The sequence below is a fragment of the Onychomys torridus genome, chromosome 3 (assembly GCF_903995425.1).
Source record: "Onychomys torridus chromosome 3, mOncTor1.1, whole genome shotgun sequence".
Classification (NCBI taxonomy): Eukaryota; Metazoa; Chordata; class Mammalia; order Rodentia; family Cricetidae; genus Onychomys; species Onychomys torridus.
In genome coordinates, this window is record NC_050445.1 from 112799603 (window position 1) to 112818708 (window position 19106).

The 19106-nt window shown below is 44.5% G+C and overlaps 1 protein-coding gene across 4 annotated transcripts in view; it reads right to left on the reverse strand.

The window, feature by feature from the left end:
• Positions 1 to 6533: 6533 nt before the first annotated feature.
• Aplf (aprataxin and PNKP like factor) overlaps positions 6534 to 19106 on the reverse strand; it is a 49479-nt gene continuing 36906 nt past the window's right edge. For 2 of the 4 annotated variants that reach the window (XM_036182241.1, XM_036182240.1), the window contains exons 8-10: positions 18654 to 18779; positions 13617 to 13663; positions 6534 to 7760 (exon numbers count right to left, since the gene is read on the reverse strand). In XM_036182241.1, coding sequence (XP_036038134.1) covers positions 7543 to 7760; positions 13617 to 13663; positions 18654 to 18779 — 391 coding nt within the window. In that variant the 3' untranslated portion in view covers positions 6534 to 7542. Of the gene's footprint in view, positions 7761 to 12309; positions 13443 to 13616; positions 13664 to 16912; positions 16989 to 18653; positions 18780 to 19106 lie in introns of those variants that run through there. The other 2 variants (XR_004944537.1, XM_036182242.1) reach the window with 2 other exon arrangements.

Below are 19106 nucleotides of genomic sequence, written 5' to 3' on the forward strand. Positions count from 1 at the left end.
AACCTTCAACAAAGAATATGCTTGGAATCCATAAAACCCTCTAAAATTCTAGCAGTTAAACAGTCTTTGTTTTATGTTTTAGCACAACCCCACAGGCAATGGCTGAGGGTTAGGGTTAGGTTTACTACTGTTGATAGAAACATCTCTGGGGCACCAGAAATAAGTTCTCAGGGCCCCTGAGGGCTTCATCTTGATCGCATGCTTCATCTTTTTCACTCCCAGAATCAAATGTAATACCTAGAAACATATATTTGTGGCACAAATGTCACTTAAACCCATCTTTGATATTATTCAGGCAAAATACTAGTACGTACGCTGAATTTGACAGTCCACCTCTAGGGCCCTCCCTATGGCCATCCTTATTTGGAGGTTAGTACTACAGAAGTTATGTATGCACTCTATCATTTTCTATTAATATGTAAATACATATGTACACAGTTGTTTTGCATATAATTATGCTGGACTCATTATTCTCCTTAGAGCCATGAATTAGCACTATCATTTTTATACATAACTAATCCCTCCTGAAGGATGTTTTAGGTCACTTCCTTCTTTTATTTCTTTAAGTTTTTGTTTGTTTGTTTTTCAAGACAGGATTTCTCTTTGTAACAGTCCTGGAAGTCCTGGAACTTGCTTTGTAGACCAGGCTGGCCTCGAACTCACTCAGATTGGCCTGCCTCTGCCTCCCAAGTGCTAGGATTAAAGGTGTGTGCCACCACCGCCTGGCAATTGCTTCCTTCCTTTTGTATTACTTCATTGCTTGCTTATTTTTGTCTTTTAAAAAAATTATATTTATTTATATCATATGTATGAGTGCTCTGCATGTACACTTGCACACCAGAAGAGGGATCAGATCCTATTACAGATGGTTGTGAGCCACCATGTGGTTGCTGGGAATTGAACCCAGGACCTGGAAGAGCAGTCAGTGCTCTTAATCGCTGAGTCATCTCTCCAGGCTCCCTTTCCTCTTAGTACAGATGGAGCCATATGTCCTGGTGTATATTCATCTTTATAGTGAGGCTCAAATGTGTCTGTAGGATAGTTTCCTGAAATAGGAATAGCTGAGTCAAATATTTCGATATTAATAGTTATGGCTAAATTGACTTCTAGAAAGACCTGGCCAATTAGCACTTATCACTGAAAATTACAAGTGCATATATCTAAAAGGCTGATGATCAAGAACTGTTTCCCTCATGTCTGTACTTGGTGCTACTGGATCCCTTTATCCCTTCTCCTTGTGTGGCCACACTGAATAAATCTCTTCCTGTTTTTTGTTGGAATTCTGTAATTGGCATAAGGGGACAGGTGCCTATGCATGGCTTGTTGGTGCTGCTGGAATCCAGGCTTCGTCTAAAAACCCGTTACATAATGGAGTAGCTGGATCATTACTGGCACTGAAGTCCCTCCAATATGCAGCCTAGATCCTTCCAGGTCCAGGGTCTCACTGCAATGCTGGGGACCAGCCAGTCATCAGGACTTTTTATGCTCACAATGGGATCAGCTTCTAAGTTTTTCAGGGCTGTCTTCAGATGACTTTAAAGAATCGTGAGGCCTCACATTATCCCACATCTTAAGATTTCTAACAGGAAAGCTATTTTATAAATTAACATTTGGTGGGCTTTACATGCAAAGCTAAGGATTTGGTGAGCCAGGAGCTGACCTCTGAATACTTCCTAGTCCTCGATCTATTAAGATTTTAAAATCTCTCAAGAAATAAATTTTAATAAGTGTATTTTTCTAAACGTCCTATTCATGTAGATCCACAAATTGAAGGGAAATTATACATACCCCTTTACAAAATGTCCAACGTCCGTATTTGCAGTGGTAACCCTTTCCACCTCTAATTCCTGTCTTCCTCTTGTGAAGAGTTGTCAACTTTATTATCATTTCAAAGACTATTTTTATTTTATTAATCAAGTCTATTGCTTTTTTTAGTTCTTCATCTTAAGATCTTCAGTCTGTCCTGTTTTTCCTGATTTTATATGGATACTTCTGTCTGGTTTGGTGGTAAAACACCTAGTTCATTTATTTTACACACTTAAAACAAAATATTCACCAAGCATATATTTGTGCATCACACAATGCTGTAACTATTTCTAACTTCCAATTTCCATCTGATACTTTTCCCGCAAGGATGATTTTATTCAGATTAAAATTTCACATTTGCTAGTGTGGTGATTAATGTTACCAAGTTAAGAGGATCTAGAACTCCCCTTCTTCCCTCCCTTCCATCTCTGGGCAGGGGACCCTGGCAGGTAGAAGTGGAGAAAGGAAGATGAGCACTCACAAGCATCCATCACTTCTGCTTCTTCAGCCACTGAGGATACAATGAGGTCAGTTCCTGCTGCCTGACTTCTCCACGGTGATGGATGTGTACTCTGGATGTGAGCCAGAGCAAACCTCCATCGTCTTAAGTTCTTTTGTCCTTAGTATCTGGTCACAGCAGCAGGAGATGAAGCTAAGACAGTTGGGTATATTTTTCTTGCCCTCCAGGTGTTGGTTTCTGCAGGCCTTCCTCACAGACTCCCCGGGTCTGATTCTCCCCCATGTCTGAGTTCTCTGGCCATCACTGGTAGTGAGAGGCGGAGCTCACACTTAACGGAGTTTAAAATGCAAGGTTCATACAGGATGCCGATGGAAGCCTTGAGTTTATAGTTTGATTTCAAAGAGTATTTGCTACTGTACCTATCTTCATCTATCATGAAAATGAATGTCTCCCAGGCTAATCCTAAACTTTGGTATCATTTTCCTTTGAGATGTCTGGTCCTCACTGTGTGGGCTGCACTGCTCACGGGTGACCCACAAAAGAGGCTCACACTGGCTGCCCTCCCACTTCAACAGCATCTTATCCCTTGATGCCAGACTACACTGGGAAGTTCTATTTGTCTGGCACCAGTACTGCTGCTCATCTGAGAAATTCTGACCCAGCAGGTCTGTGATGCAACCCAGCACTTACCTTTGAAAAGGTTTTCAACAATCAAGTGGAAAATCAGTTTTAATAAATGTAAAATAAGATATATACATAATAACAACTAGAGAAATAGAAGCCATGAATATCAGAGAGTTGGGGGGCAGTACATAGGCTTATGTGGAGGGGAGAGAAAAAAATCATTATATTAGGTATTTTTCTGTTGCTGTGATAAAAGCACTATGACTGTCTTAGTTAGAGTTTCTCTTGCTGTGAAGAGTCACCATGACCATAGCAACTTTTATAAAGGAAAGCATTTAATTAGGACTGGGTCACAGTTTCAGAGGTTTAGTCCAATATCATCATGGAGAGAAGCATGGTGGCACACAGGCAGACATGGTGCTGGAGAAAGAGCTGAGAGTTCTACATCTTGATCTGCAGGTGGCAGAAGGAGACTGCCCACTAGGCTTAGCTTGAGCATATGAGATCCCAAAGCCTGCCTCCACAGTGACACACTTCCTCCAACAAGGCCATACCTCCTAATAGTGCCACTCCCTATGAACCAAGCATTCAAATGCATGAGACTATGGAGGCCATTCCTATTCAAACCACCACAATGACCAAGGCCACTTATGGATGAAGGGTTTATTTGAACTTACAGTACCAGAGGGATAAGAGTCCATCACCATGGGCAGAGAGCATGGGAGCAGGCAGGGCACTGAAGTAGCAGCTGAGAACTCACATTCACATCCACAGACAGGAAGCAGAAAGCACCCTGGGGATGACAGGAGGCTTTTGAGGCACATTCACATCCACAGACAGGAAGCAGAAAGCACCCTGGGGATGACAGGAGGCTTTTGAAGCCTCAAAGCCCACCCCCAGGAACATATCTCCTCCAACAAGGCCACACCTTCTAATCCTTCCCAAACAGTTCCACCAACTAGGGACCAAGTATTCAAACATGAGCTGCTGGGCAGTGGTGGCTCATACCTGTAATCCCAGCACTTGGGAGGCAGAGGCAGGTGGATCTCTGTGAGTTCAAAGCCAGCCTAGGTTACAGAGTGAGTTTCAGGAAAGGCTCCAAAGCTACACAGAGGAACCCTGTCTCAAAAACAAACACAAAAAGACATATGAGGCCATGGGGTCCATTCTCATTCAAATCATCACAATTATGTAATTATATTTTAATTTTAAAAGTTAAAATAATTAAGTTTAAATATTCACTCCTTGAGAATCACATCTTTTAAATTCTTCCTTTCCACCAGTCCCTGTGTTCTCATTATCACAATGCAACAAGACAAATGCCCTCTGCTTTCATTATCTCTGAGCTTCTCCAGTACTGGAATCAGTGCCGTGGTTTTCTCTCTACCACTGTACCCTAGAAACTCTACATTCCTGCTTCTGTCCACACTGCACTACTCTTTCTGACACGGCCCTTAATGTCTCAATAACTACAAGTCCACTCCACAAATAGCACAACACACACTATTATCTTCTGCGCTCTACTCTTAAACACTAGCAGCAGTGGAGGAAGTAGACAAAAACCTCTGTCCTGATGGAGCTTACATCCTAAAGGAGGAAAGAAAACCTAAATTTACACCCTGTGGAAAGAAATCGTGTTACAGAAAAACTGAGTGTAAAGAGGGGATCAGGAGTGTCAGGTGGTGGATGCAGAAATACTGATACTGGGTGGCTCATGAGGGCATTAGGCATTTAGACTAATTCCTGAGGAAGTGAACAAGTATCCCAAGAAACTTGTCCACACATAAACAGCACCACTGTGTTCGCTGTACTGCTAGTGTAAGACAAAGACAAGGTCTAGAATACAACTTACTACAAATGAAGTAAGATAATTTTTATTATGTAATTACATTAGGACGGCAAATGTTAATGTCAAACACCACAATTATTATCACTTCTTTCTCATGTTTAGAGGTGGAACTGCAAGGGTTGGAAGGACTAGCAGGAAGACTCCCTCCCCCAAGAGACTCCTAACCAACAAGGAGAACACCATAAGGAAGGGCTAGATGCAGCTTGTGGGTCTATGGTTCCCCCTTCACAGTGCAAACTGAACTCTGCAGATTAATGGAAAGAAAGGTACCATCCATTTGTTCCTAACTTTGCATTACCATTCTATGCTCACAGTCTGTATGTTTCTGTTACAATGAATACTTGCAATCACTACCATCTTTAGAAAGTCTTGTGTAAAGACAGCCATCTGGAACCAAGTGACAATATACTAAATAATCAAGTATCCCCCATATTCTTGTCTTCAGCTTCCCAAGGTCCTAGAAAACCCTCCTCCTCTCAAAAGATCAACTAAATACATTTGCTGCAAAAATTAAACCTAAGTGAGACACACACAGCAAATAACTCTTACTATGATCAAGGCTGGGCCACAGTTTAAATTCACAGAACATTGTGTTGGACAGCATTGATTCTCAACTGATGTTTAGGATAATCTTTTTTTCTTTTCTTTTGGTTTTTCAAGACAGGGTTTCTCTATGTAATAGCCCTAGCTGTCCCAAAACTCCCTCTGTAGACAAGGCTGGCCTTGAACTCAGAGATCCACCTGCCTTTGCCTCCTAAGTGCTGTGATTAAACACATGTACCACCACAGCCTGGCTAAGACAAGTTTTTAAGCTGGGTGTGGTGGTGCATGTGGAGGCAGAGGCAGGGCCATCTCTGTGAGTTCAAGGCCAACCTGGTCTATAGAGCGAGTTCCAGGAAAGCCAGGGTTACATAGAAAGACTGTCTCAGCTGGGGATGTGGCTCAGCTAGTAGGGTATTTGCATAGGACCCAGGATTCAACTCCCAGCACTGCATAAATCAGGTGTGATGGTATATATCTATAATCCAGTACCCATGCCATGGAGAAAAAATAACGCTATACCCAAGGCCCTCAAGAATAAAGAGATCACAGAAGGTGTGAGTGTTAATCTTGGTTGGTCAACTTGATTGGATCTAGGACTAGCTAAGGCATGTGTCTCTGGGCAGGTCTGTGAAAGTATCTCTCAGGGTTCTGCGCACCCAGGTGGCTGCCAGCCAAAGGTACAGATCTAAAGCTGTGGGGAAGGTGATGCAGTTCTGTTGTGAGCATGTCAACCCATTTCCACCTCCGCTGCAGCCATCCTTTATCAACACTCCGATCTCCATCCTTGGGCTCTAAAGTATGACAAGGATCGGCAGCAGCTCCCCGGAACCCTCTCTAGGCTACCGGAGCTGGAATGAGACTGCAGGGACTTCACCTCATGTACTGGGCAGCTTCTGGGCCTCTGCTCCTCCAGGGTAAAGATGGCCATGCAGACTACCCAGCCCGCACCGTGTCAGCCCAGCTTCTCCAGGGTAAAGATGGCCATGCAGACTACCCAGCCCTCACCATGTCAGCCCAGCTTCTCCAGGGTAAAGATGGCCATGCAGACTACCCAGCCCTCACCATGTCAGCCCAGCTTCTCCAGGGTAAAGATGGCCATGCAGACTACCCAGCCCGCAATCTTAGAAACCCCCCACAGCATATTCCTCTCAGTTCTGCTCTTCTAGAGAACCTAACGCAGAAGAGAAAAACAAGTTTGCAAATAAATCAAAGTAACTAATAAGAGTATAGAGAAATATTTATTTTGTCCTTCTTTAGTTTAAGAAAAATTTAACATTGTACAATTACATGGAGAGTCTCATATATACTAAGAAACCATACTCGACACCTTCTGTTCTTCTAAGATGCGCATTTTATTTCCTCTTTAAAGCATGTCACGGTGCTTCTAGCTTGCTGCTTCCTGACTCATACACCCCAGCTCTGTGTGCAGACTCTGCTCACAGTGAGAACTAAGAAACCCTAAGCTGCCTAAAAAGAGCTTGGTCCAAGGACGAGTGAGGAGATGTACATCATTAGCTCGGAGCAGGGGCTTCTTCAGAGGCCAGAACCCCAACCGTGGCAGGGAACTTTCCCCTCTCAGCCAAGCTGAGGAGACCCTCAGAAAACTATGGCTTGAAGCTTTTCTGTAGCTTAAGTGTGAAGCTACACAGTGCAAGGGAAGTAGTCAAGAAGGGGCAGATGTGAAAACAGCTGAAGCTGTGGGATGTGCAGAAAGCATTTCCTTGCAAGGTGAACATCGCTTCCCTATAGGGTAGCAAGATCATTTCCAGCATCTGTTGGTTCATAATTTCCCAGGATCCAAAGGACAAAAGCAGTGAATTAAATCACAGGCCATATCTATAAGGAATTTGAAAAATACCAGACACTGCACAGCTGTCATTTTTTTTGGGGGGGGGGACTCTAAACAGCAGTGGAGGGCTGTGCCTCCCACTGTTCTGCAGTCGCCTGGAAAAGGTTGCATAGTACACTACAAAGATCAAAGGTGTGTACAACCTATGGCTTTTATTAGCAGTATGTAAAGTATTGAAAAATGTCAGTCCCTGCCTAACCTCGTGGCCTGCTTCCACTGACAGATGAATTAAACAGACTCCAAAACAGGCAATCACACAAAGTCCACCCGTTTCACTGATGGCTGGTGTTTCAGTGTTTCAAGTGCAGAGAACTATTAAGAGAAGAAAATGATTACTCAAGTGCCTACTCAGTTTCTGGATGTTTCCCATAAAGAAAAAGCAAATCTGAGTTTGATATTATTGTAGAAAAGTTACTTTTTCCTCTTCATAAACCTTTTTGCTTCTTTCAAAAGCTCTTCCACATCTTCCTTCTCTTCATCATCCTCTCCTGGTTGCCAGTCTGAATCCTCATCTATCGGCTCATACTCATCTTCCTCGTCCTGGTCATCGTCGGTGGCAAAGCTGTCGTTCAGGTCCTTCTCACTAGGCTGTCCAACATCATCACTATCTTCATCTAGAGCAACTCTGACTGAAAAGCAGAACATTGCAAACAACACATCAATCACTACTCAAGCTGGGGTGAGGGATGCCTGTTGTAAAATGTCTCCCTGTGGCAAGAATTAATCACTATATAGCCTACTACTTTAAGTTTACAACAGGTACTGAAGTGATTATGTGTTTCTTTTTATTCTAACTCTGCACACTGTGAGATCCCTGTGACTAGCCTGGCCTGTGAGAGTCAAAGCAATGGTCCCTAGTAAGACCATGCTGTCCAGACCTTCATCCCAGCTACTCTATGTCCTGCCCCTTGCTGATAGGAATACTCTCCCATCCCCACTGACTCGGCCAAAGGTCAAGTGGTGGCAGCACGAGCCACTTGTGAGTAGATGCTTGGACACTAAGAACCAACCAGGAAGCCTTTTCTCGGGAAACCTCAGTGACAAAGGGCATTCCCCAAGCAGCAGCAGCTTAGGAAAGCCCTGTCAGGCCTGGATTCTCTCCAGGCTGTCCCAGGTCCCGTCTGCCTTTCCTCTGATCTTGGACCCCAAACTGCTGTAGGGAAAGGTTTCCTGACAGACTCCCCAACTTTGTTCTTACTCTTTCGGACTCTGAATGATCTCTCAAAGTAGGGACTAATTCTCTGATGAACTTTATCTAATGGGATTAAATATTTTTTAAATCTATAAAGTAATTAAATTATTTCAAAGATCCTCTATAACTCTATAATCATTTTAAAGCCAAAATAAGAATCTTTACTATCTCTACAAATCAGCGAAACAGTGTGAACTCTGAAAATGGACTGGCAGCTTGACTACTTGAAGACAGAGCAGGAGAAATAAGCTGCCATTTATTTTCACCAACTGATGGAATACACTTCACTACTGTGATGGTGAAACACCTTTTAGAAAAAGCAATAAACTACAAGTCTGACTCCCCATTGTTCACCAGACTGTATTAGGATGCGGCCAGGTCGGCCTCTAAGGCTGCAGGGAAATGTTGACCTTCTCCAATTGTCTAATTACTCTAATTCTACAGAGGAAGCCGTAAGAATGACACAACATAATAAGAATTGTAAGAATAGCAGAACAATTCTGGGGCTGGGGACACAGCTCAGTGGAAGAGCTCCTGCCTAGCACAAACCACTGGGTGAGATCCCCAGGAGAATCATTCCAAATTGCTGCTATGCATGCTTCATAGCAGATTAATAATACCTTAATTCTTCAGGTTTTATCTTCCTTTTTCTTTCCCATAAATATTATTTGGTACAAATACCTTTAGAGAAGGAAAATTTACTATATGCTATAATAATATTTTTAGTAATGTTTCATTTTACAACCAAAGACTAGTTTTCCTTTCTTTCTTTTTCTTTCTTTCTTTCTTTCTTTCTTTCTTTCTTTCTTTCTTTCCTTTCCTTTCCTTTCCTTTCCTTCCTTCCCTTCTCTCCTCCCTCCTTCCCTCCCTCCCTCTCCCCCCCCCCCCCCTCTCTTTTTTCTTTTTTTCTTTTTTCAAAGAGGTCTGCCTGCCTCTGCCTTGTGAGTGCTGGGATTAAAGGCATGCATCACTACTGCCTGGCTTAGTTTGTTTTTTTAATGTACCAGGACAGCAGTATGTTTTCATACTTGCAAACTCCTGCTGTGCTTTACCACCCCACTGTACCAGCTCTCTCTGACAGACAGCCCACTGCACCAGCTCTCTGACAGACACCCCACTGCACCAGCTCTCTCTGACAGCCCACTGCACCAGCTCTCTCTCTGACAGACACTCCACTGCACTAGTTCTGACAGACAGCCCACTGCACCAGCTCTCTCTCTGACAGACACTCCACTGCACTAGTTCTGACAGACAGCCCACTGCACCAGTTCTGACAGACAGCCCACTGCACCAGCTCTCTCTGACAGACACTCCACTGTACTAGTTCTGACAGACAGCCCACTGCACCAGCTCTCTCTCTGACAGACACTCCACTGCACTAGTTCTGACAGACAGCCCACTGCACCAGCTCTCTCTCTGACAGACAGTCCACTGCACCAGCTCTCTCTCTGACAGACAGCCCACTGCACTAGTTCTGACAGACAGCCCACTGCACCAGTTCTGACAGACAGCCCACTGCACCAGCTCTCTCTCTGACAGACAGCCCACTGCACTAGTTCTGACAGACAGCCCACTGCACCAGTTCTGACAGACAGCCCACTGCACCAGCTCTCTCTGACAGACACTCCACTGCACCAGCTCTGACAGACAGCCCACTGCACCAGCTCTCTCTGACAGACAGCCCACTGCACCAGCTCTCTCTGACAGACAGCCCACTGCACCAGCTCTCTCTCTGACAGACAGCCCACTGCACCAGCTCTCTCTCTGACAGACAGCCCACTGCACCAGCTCTCTCTCTGACAGACAGCCCACTGCACCAGCTCTCTCTCTGACAGACAGCCCACTGCACCAGCTCTCTCTCTGACAGACAGCCCACTGCACTAGCTCTCTGACAGACAGCCCACTGCACCAGCTCTCTCTCTGACAGACAGCCCACTGCACTAGCTCTCTGACAGACACCCCACTGCACCAGCTCTCTCTCTGACAGACAGCCCACTGCACCAGCTCTCTGACAGGCAGCCCACTGCACAAGCTCTCTCTCTGACAGACAGCCCACTGCACCGGCTCTCTCTCTGACAGCCCACTGCACCGGCTCTCTCTCTGACAGACCGCCCACACTCCCTTCTCCTCTCAGCCCTTCCCATCTAAGCAGAGCTTGAATCACAGGTGAGCCCTGTTGCTCTTCTTGAATCACTTTCTAGATCTTTGGGTTCCGTTTCTTGGAGGAACGAGGGGACACATCAGTGTGTGCACACCACTACCAAAGTTCAGAAGCTTTACAGCAGCTCTCAGGGGTCTTGAAATAGCATCAGTTGCCTAGAAGGATGCATACCACCTAGTGAGTGAGGGGCTTGAAAGAACAATCCCAAAAGTCAGATGTGAATGTTGGCGATAACTGCTTTGACATGCGGCCCAAGGTAAGGCAGCAGCAGTACAACAAAATTTCCCTGCACCAATTTCTCGTGCATTCACTATCTTGGGCCAAACCTCTAGCGCTCTGAAAACGTGTGGAAAGCTAGTAAGAAATCATGTTAGCTAGATACAGAAGAAATGCGGCTGACGGCAACAGAACAATACACAAGCAATGCAACCGCAGCAACATGGAGAAAAGCCCTGGACCCAGCGTTTCAGGAGGGCTACCACTGAGAAACTAAATCCCAGAGTCTAAGCGGCTGCTTTAATGTTGATACTATGCTATACTGTATTGATTGTCTCATGTGGTCAGGACTGTCCACCTCAAATGCAGTATGTTTAATTTTTTTAAAAAAAGAAACAAAAATGGACCTAGTTCTTTCTCCTTACTTCTAGTGTGTGGAATGCCATCTCCATCCTCCTGATCACCTGTACTGCCGTCCAAGGCCATGGCTAGTTCCTTTCCCTCACGCTGGCCTTCATTCCATGGCACATCAGTGGGCAAGTCCTACTGATTCTTTCAAGAGCTCTTAGCTCTGGGTACTTCTCATATCCCTGGGACCTTCCTCACACAGAAGACACATGACACATGAAAAAAATGAGTGTGTGAAGAAATGCATATATGAGCTTAGGAGCTGGGTAATGATAAACGTTAAACATTTGGGAGATGAGAAAAACAACTGTCAGAATTCTGTCTTAGATATCTCTGAATTAGGAACTATGAGACCCTAATCTCTAACTTAATATTTAAAGTATTCAGACCCACAAGTTTCAGAGGAGGAAAAGGTGTTCTGATTACATCAGCACACAGAGATTCCCAAGAGTTCAGAGTTGCTTCCTTCTTACAGCTGTCCTAAGATCTCCAAGGGGAGCTTGAAGCCAGTACACACACACACACACACACACACACACACACACACACACACACGTCCTATGATAAAGCCTGATTTGTCACTGGGCACAGTAAGAGACTAATAGCAACAATAATGAAATGGAATAAATAAAACAACAGTAGTTAAAGCTTATGAGTTACTTATTTCGGGACTCTTCTATTTGCTGTCTTCAGACAAGTACTGACTGCAAGTAACTGAAACAGTGGGCAGAGACACTGGGGCTCCCCAGTTAAACAGCAGTCTAAATGTGTGTGCTTTTGTGTTGCTAATAAGAAAAAGTGGCTGTCCAATACAAAAAAAAATTTCTTTAAACATTCACTGTTGAATGTTGTAATTATATTAATCTCAAAAAATATTTTAAGTTCACAGTTCTAAAGTATATTCTTCATTTAGAAAACACTTCAACAAAATCCCAACAAACTGTTCAAAGACTACTCAGACATTTTAAACTATGCTATATGATGCATATTGACAGCTTTTAGATAAATAGCTCCTATGTCTATAAAGATACACAAATGTCTTTTTTTAAAGATTTTATTTATTTGTTTATTATGCATACAGTGTTCTGTCTGCATGTATGCGTACACACCAGAAGAGGGCACCAGATCTCATTACAGATGGTTGGGAGCCACCATGTGGTTGCTGGGAATTGAACTCAGGACCTCTGGAAGAACAGTCAGTGCTTTTAACCTCTGAGCCATCTCTCCAGCCCCACAAATGTCTTTATATGGCACAATATCTTGGCATAATCTTCCAATAAAATAGTTAAATAAAAATTACCTTATTGCTGGAAAATCATTAAATCCAATCCAGTAAAGAGATTCTGTCATGTAAGAGCCCCAAACCCTGCTAGCCAAGACAAAGGGGTCCATTTATGTCTAGAGTTCTAACACACTTAAGTGGTCACCAAAGAGGTCTTGGTGGATTGCTCTCATTTCCAGTTATCTTCATGGTTTGGTCACAAGCTGGTTTACACACGTAGACACACAGTCCTGACAGCACATGCTTTACTCTCCCTCCTCGTGGGCATCCACACTATGTGTTGACATGGTCTTTCCATTATATACACGACCCAAAGAAACTGAGGTTTATTGAAAAGAAATTTTTTTTTTCTAGGAAAATTCTTAAAGAGCTCAAAACCAGGTAGAACAGTGGTCAACTGGCAGCTACAGGTCTGCACTCTAACAGGATGCACAGTCCCAGTGGTACTGGAGAAGGTCCATGTTCTGGTTCAGAAGAATAACCAGCTACTGTGATTGGCTCCAAGGGAAGATTTGGTCTAGGCTAGTTGAAGGAGGAAATCCAGCCTTTCTTCTAAGAATCATGAATCAAAAGTTGTTCATTCTTTCCTCAGATGTCAGCACCGATTCTACTGTCGCAGGCTAACAAGGCTGTAAAAACCCCTCTAGTTGAGAGGAATACCTGGAGAAGGAGCAGTCCTCTAGACAGAGTGATGCAGGGAAACCAGGGACGCGCCGACAGTAATAACCAGCCAACGCAATAAGCACTGTGCAAAACCAGGCCTGCCCGCAGCCTGTCTGTACGGAAGTCAATTCGCTTTCATCACTGCTCACACAGTTTCTAGTTTGTTCTCACATACTTACAAACAAAAGATGCCTAAAAGACACAGGAACATCATATACTGCTGGGCTATAACTGGGAAAAGTATTTGCTGTATATAAGCTTCTAATTCTTTCCTTTATTTGGACAGGAAACTGTTATGCTGCCCAGGCTGGGATCAGACTTGAGGCAATCCTCCTGCCTCAGCCTCCCAAGTGTTGGGATTCCAGGTTATGAGCTATCATACTCAGCTTCTGAAAGTTCATTAAAAAAAAAGATCAACTAAAAACTCATTAAAAATAACCTAGGAGAAATAATTCAAATCAGCAACAATAATTCACAAAAGCAACAATATTTTCTAAATAACTGGTTTAATGGGAGAGTTACTTACAGGTTTCTTTTGAGTTTACCGAAGCACAGTTACTTACCCGGAAGTGCACTGTGTCTGTATTCCATCTTGTGCTGGGGGTTCTTCCTGAAAAAGAAAAGGAGGCAAAAATAGGACCGGGTTCCCCAAAGACTGGAAAGTGCTAGGACGGTAAAGTGCATGCTCAGTAACCCAGAGACAAAGTTAGGGCCAAGCAGCACCTTAGGAAAGGATCTGTCCCCTGCCCCTCCTTCCTGCCTCTCCACCCCTCCTCTGCCTCCATCATCATCTTCATCACCGCCTGATGACTAGGCATGGGCCACTCTGCCCAGCAGGGGTTGACCTTCTCACTGAAGTAATTACTGAGTGTGCATCCCCTGCCAAGGCTAGTACTTCTGAACTCACGAAACGACAGCATAGAGAATGCAGACAACTTAATGAACTGGATTTAAGAGCTTCATCATAATCAGATGATTAAATCTTCCACTTAGAAACTACAGCACCAATGTAAAAATGTTCTTTTTTTATCAGCTAAAACCTGTACACTTTGTTAAAATGTTTCACAATAAAATATTATCTTTAAAGGACTATGATTTTCCTCTTCTGTGCCTCTGAAACTACTAGATAAAACAAATAATTTCTAATTATATGGAACCATCTCATATAAACAGTGGTTTCCTGGTTTTCAGCATTACCTAATATTTTATATCTGCTCCAAGCATTTTCCTTATTCCAGGCAATTGGAAGTCATTATAAAAACATAACTGCAAGCTAAGTAATAAGATTTAGAAAAATACAATGTCATTGCATGTAAGTTGTTATGGTGATTTTAGTTAATTTAGTTAAATTATAGCTAACTTGACTAGCATATCGAACAACACAAATTTAAAACAAACAAACAAAAATGGTAGAGCTCCTTGCTCACTCAAGAGCAATTTAAAATTGATTTTAAAAACTCCCTCCTGCCGGGGGTGGTGGTGCACATCTTTAATCCCAGCACTCGGGAGGCAAGCCAGGTAGATCTCTGAGTTCAAGGCCACCTTGGTCTACAGAGTGAGTTCCAGGGCAGACACCAAAGCTACCCAGAGAAACCCTGTCTCAACCCCGCCCTCTCCCAAAAAAAGACCTCCCTCCATAAAACATCTTCTACTGACCCTTAAGAAAAGTAACAATTCTATTGACGGGAATGTCACTATTGAAAGGAGGGTCGGGTTTAACACGGGGAACACCCCATCAGGATCCTGGCCCAAGCATCCTCTTACAGGCTAAGTGTCAGTGTCCCCGTCTGAGGAAGAGCTAACAACAGAGCCCACACGCAGGAGGCTGCAGCTTGGTGGGTGGTTCCAGAATCAGCCAGACTATTTCCACAGGCCAGGCCTGGGCCAGGTGTCTGTGGCAGTCCTTGATGCTAGTTCACAGCTTCTCCTGTGGGTGAGCATTAAACAGTGCAAGAGGGCAACTGTACAGCTAATTAGGGTCATAACTCAACAGTCTCAAGGGCTGGAAACAAGTCTACATAAGACTGTGGGGTAATTAACCTGACCTGACCTTCTGCTAGAGTGGAAACTGTGAGCCTGAGAAAAACGAACAAGACAACTGGCGTGCTCCCAGGAGCACCAAACAGCCTCGGCACCCTTCCCTACTGAACACGCTGGAGCAGGGGACTGACTCGTAAACTCAGCGCTTGCCAGTGCCGAGCATCAGGGAAGAAGGAACGGAAAAAAGGCATGGACACCAAAGATCTTCCTCCTTTATCTAGGAAAAAGATTACTGGGCAGCTCAGGAGTTTTGCTAGTTGTTATTTAAAAAGTTTCAAACCTACAAAAATGAAAGAATAGGCCACTGACAAGTGTCCCTTCATCTCCTCTCCCCTCCCTTACCTTCCCCTTCTGTCCACTTCCTCCCTCCCTTCCTTCCTTCCTCCCTTCCTTTTCTTTTTTTCACAAGTGCTGGGAATCAAACCCAGGGACTTGAGCATGCCTGACAAGTGCTCTACCCACTGAATTACAACCCCAGCTGGTAAGTATTATTTTCTACATGGATCACTTATTATTTATTTTATCATTATCTGGGGTCATTTGAAACTTGAAGTTTTTTTTCCCCCCCTTTTCCTGTGAACATGTTTGTTTTGGATACCAAGGGGTCTTCCCCCCACCTCTGCCCCCTTAATAATAGTTGAGCAAGATCACTGAAAAGTCAAATATGGTCTTAGTTGTTTATGATGTGAGTGTCTTTCGAAGTCTGGTTGAGAAATGTCAATTACCTAAATGTTGGGATTTAAAAACAAGTGAAGGAACTGGCTGACGTGGGCTGGCTGGCTGGCTGGGTGTGAAGCGGACTGCAACTTTCAATGGGGAGATGAAGATGCATCCTAAGATGGGGTGCAGTGGCCAGCACTGCGGCTCCACAATCACTCCTGCATCTGGTTTTCCCTTCCCTGGGTCTCTCTACTCAATGACTGGGTGGAAAGCACTTCCATTTCCTCTCTGACCTGGCTATCTTCACAGGGCTCTCTGCAGTTATAATTCAGACTCCTTCCCTGGTAGCTTGACCAACACTGCAGGTCAACACCCAGTGGTTCAGCACTGATTTTTCTAGAGGGTTCCTGGAAACAGGACAGCACCATGACTACAAAAGCCACAGATTCAAAGAGGAACCTTCCAGTGCCCCCCTCACCTCTGCCCCAATCATTGGGTCTTGATCCACTGCCCAGAAGACAGCTTCCCCAACACCTGCATTGCTACATGGGCTCCAAAATCCATGTCTGGTTAAATTAAATCCACTCAGCATTGAGTTCACTGTGACCCAAAGATAACATCATGCTGACTGAGTGGGGGCTCACAGAGGCTCCCTAGTAAGGCCTTACTCTAAGTCAATAGTCTGAGCTTGCTTTACCCAGCAGGGCTGCATAATGGGATGATTTGGCCAAGGGTGTGGTTACCAGGTGTTTTGAAGGGTCTACACTTGTTGGTACTTTATACTTCGACCTTGAAAGGGGGAGGCTCCTCCCCTTGCTGATGAATAAAAAGCCCATCATGACTGACCCAGGGCCCTCCTGAAGCTATCCTGTGTCTCTGTCTTTCTCTTCGTCTATTATTTCTATCTAATACTTCTTCATTCCTCACTCCTCCCCACAAGAACCCTTCAACAGGTTGGAGCTGGCCTCCAACAACTGAAGAAGTAAGAAAGGCTGCTCACGCTCAACTCTCTTACTCGTTATAATGTGTGAAATCTCAGAAATAAGGCAAAGAAGTAAAAGGGACACAAACAGGGGAGGAAGAAGTCAAACTAGCCCCTTTGTTAGTGATATGGTCCTCTCTTTAAGAGGCCCTACTACACCTCCACTAGAAGACTTACAGTGGAAAGTTCCAGCAAAGTAGCAGGGTACAAAATCAACATCAAAAGAGCAGCTTTCTACACACCAAAAGTGAACCTGCAGAAAAAGAAGTTGGGAAAGTAACCCAGTCACAGCAGCTGTGAAAAGTACCTAAACCACCAACGTGGAAGAGGCAGACAGCTCTCCACCATTTTTATGGCTTTTCCAGTGAGGAAAAAACATACATTTTTAAGACAGAAAATGCTAACAGGATTAAAGAAAAGAGACAAACATACAAGTTAAGAGACTTAGAAATTCTGAAGAACTTTTGTTACTGAGTTCAGTACTCAGTAACAGAAACAGAATGAAACCAGTGAGAGTGGAGGAAGTCTGAGTAACACCCTAACCAGCTCGGAGCATTTGCAGAATAGAAACGTAAGCACCCTTGGTGTGTTCAATAAAAACAGGCTCTGTGCAACAACTCACAGTACCAGCGGCTCCAGTCAGTAGTATGTACTCAACGTTACCGAAAAGAACAGAATGGCTGTCTGCATTAAAGCTCTTTAGGTTTGGGATTACTTCCTTTTGTAATCTGGTTAAATTCAAGTCTCTTCACACATTAACAAGGTTTCAAAATACCAAGGATCCTCTCTGTCAATGTAATATGCCTGCTGCCTGGTTGGGGGACATTCTGGTGAAGAAAGATTCTGGTATGGAGAGGTCCACTCTGCCTGACAGGGGGGACGACAGTGTGAATGTGCAGAGGGGAGGTTCTCCTCTTCTTCACTGCCACTGAGGGGAGACAACAGTGTGAATGTGCAGAGGGGAGGTTCTCATCATCTTCACTGCCACTGAGGGGAGACGACAGTGTGAATGTGCAGAGGGGAGGTTCTCCTCTTCACTGCCACTGAGGGGGGACGACAGTGTGAATGTGCAGAGGGGAGGTTCTCCTCTTCTTCACTGCCACTGAGGGGGGACGACAGTGTGAATGTGCAGAGGGGAGGTTCTCCTCTTCACTGCCACTGAGGGGGGACGACAGTGTGAATGTGCAGAGGGGAGGTTCTCCTCTTCACTGCCACTGAGGGGGGACGACAGTGTGAATGTGCAGAGGGGAGGTTCTCATCATCTTCACTGCCACTGAGGGGGGACGACAGTGTGAATGTGCAGAGGGGAGGTTCTCCTCTTCTTCACTGCCACTGAGGGGGGACGACAGTGTGAATGTGCAGAGGGGAGGTTCTCCTCTTCTTCACTGCCACTGAGGGGAGACGACAGTGTGAATGTGCAGAGGGGAGGTTCTCCTCTTCTTCACTGCCACTGAGGGGAGACGACAGTGTGAATGTGCAGAGGGGAGGTTCTCCTCTTCTTCACTGCCACTGAGGGGGGACGACAGTGTGAATGTGCAGAGGGGAGGTTCTCATCATCTTCACTGCCACTGAGTTCGGGTGTTGACGGGAGGGGTGGATGAGTGGGAGCTGAGGAATCTGACAGAAACAGAGATAACTTCCCCAATAGACTTACATATCACATCTCAGAGTCTTCATAGAGTATGTATTGGGATGTCTTATAAATTAAGATCACTGTATTTTAGACAGAAATACAGAAAAACTTCAGGTACTTAGAAGATTGATAACAATTTAGAATTATCTGAAAGAAATGTGTTCTCCATAAATTTAATGGAAACTATGCTACAGACTTAAGATGGAGAGCTGCTCAAGTCACCGGATTTCACCTGGCTCAGAAGCATGGAGGGAGGAGCGCGGCCACAAGGCTCAGTTCCCTTACCTGTAACAAGCTGCCCCATAGGGACACTCGGGCCTTTGGCCAGTTACACCTTCATCTGTGACTTGTACATCTCCATAGTCACTATCACCAGGGTGGCTGAAATGTTGAAAATGGAGAGGATTCTTCCTGTGAGAGTGAGAAACATTCCATCAGAAGAAAAAAAATACCAGGAAGTTGTAGAGTGAGACCAGGAATACCTGATGATTCCAGAAGGGAACCAAACACCTGTGCTGATGACATAAAGACTGAGGCCATCCCCACACCATGTTGTTGACCAACCTGGCAGTTGTTGAAGAACAGTCCAGGAATAAAGCTGTGTGAAGAGAATTCTGGGTGCTTGTGAGAGAACTCCAAGGAAACAAGACAAGAGTCTTGTGACTCCAGTTTCATCAAAACCCAGAACTGTTCTTGCAATGTGTTTTCAAGCTCCCAGGTGTAGCAGATAGGACTAAG